We start from the raw sequence: 13,037 nt of genomic DNA on the forward strand, positions 1-13,037 counted from the left end.
ATGAGAATTTTAGAGAACAAAAATCCTATAAGTACAGCTGATACAGTCACAAAATGAAATAGACAAGCAAATGAGTAGATCTCTCATTTGCTAAATGCATGCATCAGAAACTGGCAATAAAAGATATATCAAATTAAGCCTGTAGGAAGTTATAATGTTGCATAATTTTAAGTTTTGGAAAAAGTATATTGCTAGCATGCAATGACAGAGTGAAAGATTATTGCTTTGTGATATTTTAGTATACATTTTTTATGTCTTTTGGCATTAAACTATAGAATTGTATCCCTAAGTAAGGTTTTGGATAAATTCCTAAATTAAATCTATAAAATAAGAAACAGGCAGAACATGGCTGATTGGTTCCAGACCTGAAAAGCATAAAATGGATCCCCTGAAAATTTGAAGTAAGCTGGAAAGGTTGTTATTTATCATTTGTAACAGAGTATAAATGGAGTAATTTTCATGTTTCAGAAACTAATGTAAGCTACCCTCCTGAAAAAAATTGTTATTACTAATAAATCCATATAGATTTCAAAAGTAATGGGCAAAAGAATTCAATTCCTCTACATCTGTTCATTTGCATTTTTCTGAAATTATTTATTCTGTTTATGTTTTATGAGACCTTTAGATGAACATGGGAGTTGGCTGAGAGAATCGCATTTAATTTTTGCTACAGCTACAAAAATGAAGAGCTTTGTAAGAGGAATGTTCTCACTCTAGATGCTTCCCTTGCAGCAGGACTCAAGTTTTGGTTAAAAGCTATGGCATTTGGGCTAGTGAAGCACGCACCGCTCTCCCATTCCATAGGGAATGTGCTGGGCTGTCCTTACTCACCACGTCCACCTGCACTTCGTTAGAGAGCAGAGCGTTCACATGCCACACCACAAGATCCCCACAATGACATAACTCCATTCAGAGACTGGCGCGACTGGGCTGGGTTTTCCCCCTTCAGCTCTTGTATCACTGAGAATCTGGCAGCCAGTTCCGTCCTGACAGAGTTCACAGCATATATTGGTGGATTCTTGTCCATAGTGCATCTGCTTTAAGAATTAACGAAAGCAGAGTCAGGACAGTAAGGTAAGAGCTGTTTTAACTATAACACTGGGGATGCTGACTGTTTGGGACAGTGTTTATTGTAACAGGAACAGAAAAGATTCCAGAGTAACTCTGCCAATTGCTATTCAACAGCAAATCTATAGTTTTGTGTATTTACTTTCACACTTTTCTTAATATGTTTTCCATGAGTTAGAGATTTGAGATAAATTTTATACAGTGTATGCTATGTTGCTTGGCAAAGGAAGTTATAAAAGTTTCAGTCAGGGTTGGAATGAGAAGATATTTAAACTAGACATTGAAAATGTATGGCAATTAGAATGTTATTTTATGCTAATGAGTTATGTGTGTTAATATTGTTAGAAGTGATTTTGCAGCAAAGAAAGGCCATTTCAAGCAGTATTAAAAGTATTTTGCCACATATATGTTGTTGCAATTTGTTACCATTTGCCATAAATGTTTTATGTTGTTGTGAATTGTGAGCTAAAGGACTTAGAACCTCTTATGGATTACTTATTACTATTTTGTTAATTTTAAAGATTTGGGTTTTGGGATGTATGTTTGAATGGATATGCTTTGAAGAAATTTTGGGAAGCATAATTTATTTTCTCAAAAAAAAAAGCATTTCTTCCATAACCACAGGTATTTTCAAAAACTGGGAAAACTAAATAAAGCACACTTTTACTTCACAGTGGAGTCCTTATATGGCTACGAATTCTCTTTGAATTAAGAGCCCTCATTTTCACTCTGCCAAAAAAAAATATGAAAGCATTTTTATTACTATTCAATATATTATAGTTACTACATCTATTTTGGGGTATACCAAATTAAAATAAATTAAAATCTTATTAATAAAGCAAGACAAATCTTTACAACATTAACATACTGTAACATAAAGAATCCTATATATACATTAGCAATATTAATTGTTCTTATGGCCAAGTCCTGTCAACTAAATTAAATGACTCCATCATTATCTTAGGAAATAACATACTAAGACTCTGGTTACAGATTAAGTTGTGTTAGCTATATGAGTATTTCTCACACCTTTTTTTGTGTTTCATCTGCTAAAATAAGGTGCCTTGTAATTCCAAATTAAAACAAAGCTGTTTAAAGTTCTTGATACTAAAAGTCCTACTTATCCCAAACTCCACAGATCCAAAAGCATAAACCATCCTTCACACAGGAAGATTACTGCCTTATGGTATCTATTGGATTTGGAGCCTGCTTCATACTAAGAGTTCCCCTGTGACCAACTTCTCCTTAGCCATACTCTTCACTCTACAAAAGTCCAGTGCTTACATCCTATTGCCCTTAACCTAAATTCCTGACCCTGGACTTCCACAAGCAATTAAAAAATACTTTATTCAGCTTCATCTGAGAAACATGTTCATACTAGATCATTGTTACAAATTGTTTTTAATTTAAAATCTCAATTTTATCCTTTTTCACATTGTTCCTAATGCCACTGTGAAATACAGACTTTCTTCAGTGTCCAGACCTCTCCCACTCTGTTCTGTAAAAGCACTAAAATCCAAATAAGTGAACCATGCCTTCTTAAATTTTGGCATGAAGCAGGTAGAGAACTTGTCAGTTATTGACAAGAAGGAAAAGTTATTCAAAGGTTGGAAAAGAATATATTTTTCTATCAGTTGGATCTCTTTCTAGGTTTAAGAATGTTCAAAATTTGTGACATTTTTCTGATTAGTAAACACTAGTTTTACTAAAACTTATATACTAAATATTAATTTCAGAACACAGCCAGGTAAAGTGACTAAAAGTATGGAATGTTAAACAAAAGTTAAAGTAACATCCACACCAACACCACCAAGAACCAACAACAATAACCAGACATTTTTAAAGGAATGTACTCCCCCCACCCCCACCTCTTGCCACACACATAAGAACAGCTTTCCTTCCAGCAAACCCACAGATTGCTCATGTTCCCAGTAAGGGTCTTCTTAATGAGACGTTTTAATGATGTTGAATGGTAGGGTAGAGTGTACAGTTCACAATTGTCTTCTCATTTTCATTTTTGTGGTTGCGAAGTGTGTTCTGAAGCAGTGCTGTAATGTAGTGGCCGATGGGCACCACCCAGACACCTCTTGTAGGAAAAGCATGTAATTAAGGAAGGACCTGGAGAAACTGTCTGCAACAGTTAAGCCTGGCTCGCCCAGAAGGGGGCGCATGTGTATGCAGTCTCATCAGAAGCCTGTTCACCACCTTCCAAGTTGTAAACATCCATCTTTATCCTCATACTTACATAAAAATTAAAAATACATTCCTTAGGCTCACTAAAAAAAGCAGCAAAAACAAGGCCAACTGCAAAATAATGAAACACATCATTTTCTAATATCTTTAACATCACAAATCTAGTATCCTTTTCCTGAAAGCATACTATTTCATAATATGTTTCCACTTTATTTAGGATTCAAATCATTCGTCGAAAATGAATCTAGGTGCGTTTACTCTCCTCGTGGCACTCATCGGTGGCGCCAGCAGCCAGTACTACGATGACTATGACTTCCTGCTGTCGATGTATGGGCGATCCTCACCAAACTGTGCCCCGGAATGTAACTGCCCGGAAAGCTATCCATCGGCCATGTACTGCGATGAGCTGAAACTGAAAAGTGTGCCAATGGTGCCTCCTGGAATCAAGTACCTTTATCTCAGGCATAACCAGATTGACCACATTGATGAAAAGGCCTTTGAAAATGTCACCGATCTACAGTGGCTCATTCTAGATCATAACCTTCTTGAAAATTCCAAAATAAAAGGAAAATTTTTCTCTAAACTGAAACAGCTGAAGAAACTGCATATAAATTACAACAACCTGACAGAATCAGTGGGCCCACTTCCCAAATCTCTGGAGGACTTACAGCTCACTAATAACAAGATCAAGAAGCTCCGTCCTTTTGAAGGGCTGGCAAACCTGACCTTCGTCCATCTTCATCACAATCAACTGAAAGATGATGGCATTTCAGCTGCTTTCAAAGGTCTTAAGTCACTCGAGTACCTTGACTTGAGCTTCAATCAGCTATCCAAACTGCCTTCTGAACTCCCAGTGTCTCTTCTAACTCTCTACTTAGACAATAATAAGATCAACAACATTCCCGATGAGTATTTCAAGCATTTTAAGGGACTGCAGTATCTGCGTTTATCTCATAACGAACTGGCCGACAGTGGAATACCTGGAAATTCTTTTAATGTATCATCGCTGCTTGAGCTGGATCTCTCCTATAACAAGCTTAAAAACATCCCGACTGTCAATGAAAACCTTGAAAACTATTACTTGGAGGTCAATCAACTTGAAAGTAAGTAGAAAGTTGTGCCTCTGCTTGATTGATGTATCCTCAAGTTTTTAAATGCCTAAGTTGTGCAACCAAGATATCACATCTGGCTCCATTAAAAAGTAATTAAAATGCCAAAAATCTCTCTCTAATTGAAATGTAGAAGAATCTTAGCTCGATTATTTTTCCAATATCTGGCCTTCCTTTGCAGTGTCCAGATAAGAAACCATTAGGGTCAAAGAATTTAATCATTAATTTCTTATAATATTCTGGGCTGATTAATACTGCTGTGTTATCACTTACTATTTATTTGTTATTGCCTCCTTGGTGACTTAGATTTGTGTCCGACATTTATTTCTTGGCAAGGTCTAGCTGAGGGAGCACCAAACAAGTGCAGAGGAAGCACAACTAACAGTGGCTCTCAAACCTCCCTCCCGGTTGTTACAGAGCAGCCCCTAGGTCCTCACCGTCTTCTCTGACATGTGTACTTGGAACTCCACGCAGTGCTCTGCTGTCAAGACTGCCATCTACCTCCGTTATCCCTGCTATGGTGTGTGCGGCTTCACAGTGCTCTTATGAAGGCTGTGTGGGAGACTAAGGAGGGAAGGAATGTGATAAGGATTTGGAACATTTTTAAAGTCGTGATGCAGAGCTCCTTTTCTTTTACACACCCCTTTACCCCATTTGCTTTTTCCAGTTACCCCTTTATTTCTCTGGCTACCACAGTTTATTTTTCTTTGATCTTCTGGGTGGAAGTTTGACCTCATCCACTTGGACTATTTATATGCTCTTCTAGTCCTCTGGGACATTTTTCAATTTAATCAATACAGATTTAGGGAAATTGACATTTAGCATTCCCCACCTTACTCTTTAACAAGGCTTGGCAGAAGGGAAGCAGATGATTCATGGATAAACTCTCTAAATTAAAAATCAGGTGGGAAACCCTGCTTCACACATAAATCAATTATATTTGCAACATAATCTATTGAAATTGAACAACATTATGCCATGAAAGTTGGTTGTCTTGTAATAGTGGATAAGAATATTGGCATTTCTATTAGAAAAATGAGCATGCCTTATTAATATAATGCTTCACAATTCCACAATATTTTCCTATAACTTCTAGGAAGGTTAGGGTATTTTCATGAAGGAGACCATGACTGCTAATTCTGACATGCCACATGCTCTTCCTTATATCTACAAAACTTGCTTGTCATACAAGATATAGTCAAGCTTTCAGAGCTGAACCCTTACAGGGATTTTTAGTAGAAAACTCACTGCGTGGCAATTTGTGGTCCCACATTACAAACATTTGTGGTTAGGAGGAAGGATACTTCACTGGCCAAAATGCTTGTGTTTGAGGATTGTAGAGATCCTGTCACACATGGTGGGTGGAGATTAGCAACAGGTAGAAGACCACCTCCTTCTGTGAGGTAAAAGAGGAAAGAGAGGTTTTGGAGGGATAAAGACCAGGCTTCATTATGTGGTTAGAAGAAATAGAACCAATGTAGGCGATGGGAAAGTGGTCTGTAGTAGAAATGCCAACAGCCACTCAGTGCCAAGTTGAGATTGAAACCATAGTGCCCACCGCATGTGGCTGTTTGGAAATGAGTAGTTACCTTGCTTCCTTATCCTTGACATTTAGGTATGTACATTTCAGGTATTTTTGTCATTTGTCTTTGCATATATGTCTTCAATTTAATTTATCTTGCCATGTAATAATTATGTATACCAATTGTCTACGTTTGTAATATAAAAGAGCCCCTTACTGTTCTCTACCATTAGGAAATCTATAGTCAAAAACTATTTTTCTTATTTTGAACTTAACAAGTTTAAGCACTAGCTCAGTTACAGATTTTCCCACTGTGACATAAGGCAGTTTTAAAAAAAACCACAAAATTTAAGAATACCAATAACTATTTAGTACATATTATGTGCTAACACCCTGTGAAGTGATTTACATACCTTGAGTAATGTAATCTTCATGCAACACAGTGTGATAAATACATTATTACTCACGAGAAGATCAGATGTATATTTCAAAGTCATCCAGCTGGTAAATGGCAAAGGCAGAAAACTAACAGAGGCCTAAGCCTGTGTTTTTTTCCATCGTCCCATACTTTCTCAGTGGTAGGTACCATAAGAAAGATCCCTGGAATTTGATTAATGGAATATTTAATACAGCATCATACAGGTAAGGAGCAGAGTGTATTTGGGCTTCTACTGAAGTCATTGTTAACTAGAATTTGAGAATTAAAAAAAAAGGTAAAGGATCAGATAAGGTTAATCCGAAACAGACTTGGGCAGCCATAGACAGCTTCTATGTACACATATAAACCATGCCACCTAGTAACAATCTTAGTTTTCATTAAAAACCAAATCACTTTTTCTCTTGTGGCAGTTTTCTGACCACAGAAAAGGATGTGGCTCAGGTGATGGACACTGTATGACTTGCTTTTTGCCTTGGAGTTTTGAATCTGTCATGATGTGTGCATGTTGGAAAACTCTTTATTCAAGTCTTTCTAAACCAAAAACTTATAATAAATGTTCTTAGAAAAATTCCATTGATTCTTCTGACCTACCATAGTTATTTTATTAAATATTATTTATATCATTTTGTAGTCTAAATTTTTTCAATAATTTCAAATTCAGAGATATACTGAATAAGTGCCTTGTTTTTGTTTTTGTTTTTATGGGAAGAAATCCTATTAGATAGTACTGTGCACTTGAGGATTGTCTTTAATGATTGTTTTAAGCTTGTACAATAAAAAATGATTAAAGTTTTTCATTCTTTGATTTCCAGAGTTTGATGTGAAAAGCTTCTGTAGGATCCTGGGACCATTATCCTACTCCAAGATCAAACATTTGCGTTTGGATGGCAATAATATCAGCCATACCAATTTGCCACCTGATATGTATGAATGTCTACGTGTAGCAAATGAAATTACTGTTAATTAATATCTGCTAATTTCAATTATATGGAAGTATATCCTGGAGCAACATTTTATTATTATATTTTTTGGTGTTTTGGTTTTCATAGTATTCAATTTTGTAGTTGTTGTTTATTACTTCCATGAATTTTAAATTCTGAGAGAAAATGTTTTGTAAACATTTTACTATTTTAAAAAGAAAAGATGAAAAGCAGGCCTATTTCATCACAAGCACAGATACACACACACATATAATAACTTAACGCTTTATTGGGTAATTCAGTGTTTTTTACATCTCTCCTGTCAAATGATGTGTGAAGCCTTTTCCTGGTTGCATGGAAGTCAGCCGAGTTTTATAATTTCTAAATCTTAACCTAATGTTCCCAAAAGCATGAAATACATACATATGAACATCAAATATCTTGATACATTCAAATTTGTTTAACTAAAATGTAATGGGCAAATTTTAAGACCAGTGATTTTGAAAAATATTAAACAGAATTCATGGTCACATACATTTAAAGCAGAAGTTTTAGTATTGAGAACTTTTTAGTTACCTAAACTTTTCTATAATTATTTTCCAACTTTGAGTCATGTGTATGCTTCCTTTTTTATTATTTGCATGTTATGTTTAACAAGCTAATAGAAAAATAAAACATAGCAAATTGCATCATTGTGTTTGACTTCTTGTAAAATTTATGTCTCTCATATAAAAAATATAGTCCTGTGCTACATAATGATATTTCAGTGAACGATGTATCACATCTATGATGATGGTCTCATAAGATCATAATGGAGCTGAAAAATTTCCATTGCCTGATGATATCACAGCCATTGTGATGTGGTAGCACAAGTTATTCCTGTGTTTGTGGAGATGCTGGCATAAACCAACTTACCACAGTGCCAGTCACATAAAGTATAGGACACCATTATATGTAGTATAAAATACTCAATAATGATAATAAATATGTTATTGGTTTATGTATATACCATACTATACTTCTTATCACTATTTTAGAGTGTATTCTTCTTCCTTATTAAAAAGTTTCTTGTGAAAGAGAATGCCATGTTATGCCAGCATCAGCCTCATCCATCTCATGTTTATCTCTCTTGAGTGCATCATCTTCTTTTATGTTTGATGCAGTCTCATGTTGTTCTGTACCTGTAGTGCAGCCTAAGCGTACAATATTCATTGGGTCTACAGCAGGGTACAGTAATGTCCTGGGCCTTCACATTCACTCCTCATGTACTCAGTGACTCACCTGGAGTGACTCCCAGTCCTACAAGCTGTGTTCATGCTAAGTGCCCAGTACAAGTAGAGCATGTTTTATCTTTTGCACTGTATTTTTACTGTTCCTTTTCTATGTTTATACATACAAATACTTAGCATTGCCTACAGTATTCAGTACAGTAGCTGGCTGTCCAAGCCTGAGCATAGGGGCAGGAGGCTACAGCACGCAGCCTGTGGCTGCGCAAACCTTAGGCCACGCCATCTAGGTTTGTGGGAGCATGCTCTGTGGTGTTCGCACAATGACAAAATTGCCTGGAGAAAAATTTCTCAGAATGCATCTCTATTAAGTGGTATATGGCTGTAATAGATTAAAATTAAAAAACTGTCTCTTACCTGCAATATTGTACTCATGTTAAATAGAATTCCCTACTAAATAGTCTGCTTCTAGTGTCCATTTGCAAAAGATTTTTAAACATACTTTCCATTATGTACTTAACAGTGTTGAGATCTCAATTCCAGTTCATGAGGAGAGGGGTCTCCCACCACCATCAAGCAATTCTCTGGACATCAAGTAGGTGTCCCACAATCTGACTCAATTCTGATGCTATGAACCAAGAGATAGTGTCAGGTTCTACAGGTTTAGAGCTCAGTCCTACAAGCCTGTACCTCCTCTTCAGATGCCAATAAAGCTCCCAATATTTCCTCCTTAAGTTTAATTTGTAGAGTGGCTCACAGAACTCAGGAAACTTTTTTACTCACTAGATTACCAATTTATTATAAAAGGACCTAACTCAGGAGCAGTCAGGTGGGGGAAACGCACAAGGCAAGGTGTGGGAAAAGGGCCCAGAGCTTCCCTGCCCTCTCCAAGCATGCCACTGCCCAGGGCTCACCAATCTGAAAGTTCTCTGAACCCTGACTTTTCAAGGTTTTATAGAGACTTCATTACTTTGATATCATCAGCTAAATCATTGGCCATTAGCAACTGGACTCAATCTTTAGCCCCTTTCCCCTCCCAGAGCTGGTGGTGTGCAGGATAGAAGTCCCAACCCTCTCTTCACAGGGTGGGTTCTCCCCACAACCCGCCTCCTCTCCTCGGGCCACCTGAGGCCTTTTCAAAGGGCACCTTGTTAACCTAACAGAAGATACCTGTGTCACTCTCAGCCCAGAACACTCCAAGGGTCTTTGGAGCTGTGAGCCAGGAACTGCAACCAAGGTTATTGGTCATCTGATATCACAGTGTTTAAATCTCAGAGCTGGCTTGGATATTTGCTATTATTTTCATTCCTGTTGGTTTTATGAGTCATATGCAATGGTATTCTACTAAATAAGAAGTGGCTGAGATCTCAGCAATCACTGCTTGGTTGTTCAGCAAAAGTGATGGATGACTCCCAGGATTAAAAATGTTGAATGTATATAAAAGTTTCTGAAAATGAGACTTTAAAAAATATATTTGCCTTGAAGCCAATACATTTGTAACATAGGCTTAGAATTTATAATTTAGTAATAACAGTTCTCAGCTCTCCATATTATGAATATCCATAATTCTATACAATGGGAAACAATAGAGCATGTAATTTATATAAATAATCTTTGCTTTACTTAACAATGAAGCAAATGTTGGGAGCCATTGTGCAGTTAAAAATATACTTATTCCATATAGTTTCAAATGTATTTTAAACAAAGGAAACATCTCTAAAGCATATGTTTTAGCAGCACATTTTTAGTTAATCCTGTTGACAGAAAAATAGCCCATCAACAAAGGCACGTCATCAGTCAAGACAGCTGAGTGGCAGATGTGTGAGAAGTATGTTACATTAGGTCACTAGCTTTTTGTCTCCTGGACAAACAATCACATACATGAATTAAAGCAATGATGCATATGGGTTTTTTCTTTCCTAAAACTGATTCACAGGAGACTTAACTGTAGGCCCTAATTTGGGGTCTAGGAATGAAAAAATGTGAAAAGTCTCTCTTTAGTCTCAACCACTCCATTTAAAAATCAGGGCTAGATTATACCTTTACGGTGAAGGAGAATGATGGTGCACTAGGGCTTTGCGGTCTGTGAGGAATTACCATTCCCTAGTAAGTACAAAACATTAGGATGGATGACAGAGCACCAAATGAGCCAGAGGAATGTTGATTTTTTTAGTTAAAAAGATCTCCAACTGATAATAGCTGTTTCCAGAAACACGGAAAGGTTAAAATGTTGGTTTTACAAAGGACTATTTTTTTTTGCTTGTGACCTTTTAAGTTTTGGTGTTTTTTTTTCTATAGCTGTAGTTTTATCATGATGATGGCCTTAGATATGTTTTTGGTTGAATAAGCAACTATTATTAATACTTGCTTAACATTTTACTCACAAGCGGAAAAAAAACCTCTCATTTTACGTAAAGCAAACTCTAAATCAATGTTACTACCAAAACAGAAAGTATATATAAAAACAACAATACAAATGAACAGACGTAAGTACATGAAATGCATAGAAATACATTTAAAAATATTTATTCACTCATGAATTTCATAGATTTTGTTTATTAATAAGATAGAAGAAATTGAGTGCAACACAGGTAAAGAAAAGTAGGAATTTAGGCACCATAGAATGAGTGCGCTCCCGCGCACCTGTATCTCACTCGGTGGCCGCACGTGGGTGGCCCTGTCGCTCCTCTTCTGCTGTGCAGTGGCGGCTCTTGCGCATTTTGATTGGCCCAAAGAGTATCACCTAAACCTGTGTCCTACTCCCTTAAAATGTATGTTCTACTCTGTAAAAGAGAATGCTTTATACATTTCAAAAAATATGCATGAACCTTAGCTACTTTTACCATAAAAAAATAAAACAGTTCTTTCTATTCCCATTGCTGTTGTAGACCGCTCTGCCTGGTTTTAGGAATTGTATCTCGACCCCTTGTGGCTAAAGGCAAGAGGGACGACCTTTGGAATACCAGCCACAGGAGACAAAGCCTGTCTCTGGTAGCAAACAGTGCCTCAGTTTCCTCTCCCTGCCCCCAGAGCTTGGTCGGAAGTCAATGACGGGTAAGACCCCTCACAGCGGGGGGCAACCTAAGCCAGACTCGATCACCTGGGAGGCCTTCATGGAAGGGCTGGGGGGGCTGCAACAAAGAGCAATGGACCCTTGCCCCCGGCTTTGTAAAAGCCCAAGTCCCCATGTTCTCTGGGAGAAGTGCTTCCTGGGTCTAATCCCCTTAAGCCTGAACACCTGTTGGGGAGAGGTGCAGCTCTTTGCTTTGCTAGAGTGTGTCCTGGGGGAGAATTTGGCATCACAAAGAATTGCTGATAAACCTGTGAAATCTGCTCTGCTAAGAGTGATTTCATTCATATGAAAGGGTCCGAGAGGAAATGAGAATGTCTCCCAAAGTTTCTGCAACTCTCCTCCTGACAGATGCTGACTCAGACTCTGAAGCCCTCAGATATCTTTGAAATGTTATCTACTGTTTGATCCTTGACACCCTGTATTCCTGCGTATTACAACCCAATAAAAGGCTATGGAGGAAGGCGCTCAGGGCCTTTTTCTCCTCGGAGAAACTGGCCACTGCTGTCCTTTGTCTCCCCTGAAAAACTGGCCACAGCCCACCCCTCCTCCCCAAGCAGATCACAGCATGTCTCGGCCATATTCACTAGTGTCCGCGGCACTTGGGGGGACTCGTGAAGAAGTCACCCCCACACATTGCCACTGCTTTATTTCAAAATTTGCTCAATTTTCATCTAGATTTCTGAAGACTATCATGTTTTGCCTAACTTCATCACCCACAATGTGATCAGAGTGAGTTTTCCTATATAAAGTTGGTCCTTTATTATTTACCTGTTTTAAATTATTCAACAATACACCATCATTTCAGGATGTGATTTGGGGTCTTCAATGCAGCACAGAAGGGCCAAGATTCCACAGCTCCAGAGCCTGGTCTCTGGTGACCTCTGGAGCCGCGTCTGTTATCAGGCCTTGCCAGGCCCCATGATGCACCTTATGGAATAACTGGATGCTGTAGTTACTCCTGCCAGCCTGCAGCCAGTTTTGCTCTGCTCTGTGTGCGAACTCTCTCCTTTCTTCCTGGGGTCTATGCCACTTGCACTTAGAAGCACTGACACATCTTTCAAGACCCATGTTAATTCCTCTGTCCCTTTGTCATTAAAGTCTCTGAACCTTCTTAGATAGACTGAATATCCTTTATTATAGAAATATCTTTATCATAAAAATAAAAAGTCTTTATCAAAATTTTAAACTAGAATTAACAACTCTCTGTTGTGCCTCCATCCGTAATTTCTTCATTAATTAATTGAACAAGGAACTGTAGATCTACTACACTCCAGGAACAACTTGGGTGTTAGGGATTCAGTGGCCTTGTGCAATGAACGGGGCCAACAAATTCCTCCCCTACAAAAGTGTGCATGGTAATGAATCTATTAGGTGACTACTAGAAAAAGATCTAGTGTAGCTCTAATTGTAACAGCCAAAATGCACTTTAAGAGAAAATTTATCATTAGCAATGAAAAATTTCACAATGTCATAACTAAAAATGAAGT

General features: G+C 37.6%; 1 protein-coding gene across 1 annotated transcript; it reads left to right on the forward strand.

The window, feature by feature from the left end:
• The first annotated feature begins 844 nt into the window (after positions 1 to 844).
• On the forward strand, positions 845 to 7,937 carry LUM (lumican). Its single transcript, XM_037147483.2, has 3 exons — positions 845 to 1,074; positions 3,479 to 4,364; positions 7,144 to 7,937. The coding sequence occupies exons 2-3, from the start codon at positions 3,500 to 3,502 to the stop codon at positions 7,296 to 7,298; spliced, it is 1,020 nt and encodes a 339-aa protein (XP_037003378.1). The 5' UTR covers positions 845 to 1,074; positions 3,479 to 3,499; the 3' UTR covers positions 7,299 to 7,937.
• Positions 7,938 to 13,037: the final 5,100 nt, after the last annotated feature.

This window comes from Artibeus jamaicensis, unplaced genomic scaffold (genome assembly GCF_021234435.1).
Source record: "Artibeus jamaicensis isolate MK-2021 breed Jamaican fruit bat unplaced genomic scaffold, CSHL_Jam_final scaffold_584, whole genome shotgun sequence".
Lineage (NCBI taxonomy): Eukaryota > Metazoa > Chordata > Mammalia > Chiroptera > Phyllostomidae > Artibeus > Artibeus jamaicensis.

Coding starts and splice junctions, on each gene's coding strand:
- LUM (XM_037147483.2), top strand. CDS start 3,500: ATGAATCTAGGTGCGTTTACTCTCCTCGTGGCACTCATCGGTGGCGCC. Junction 4,365..7,143: donor GGAGGTCAATCAACTTGAAA/GTAAGTAGAAAG, acceptor TTTGATTTCCAG/AGTTTGATGTGAAAAGCTTC.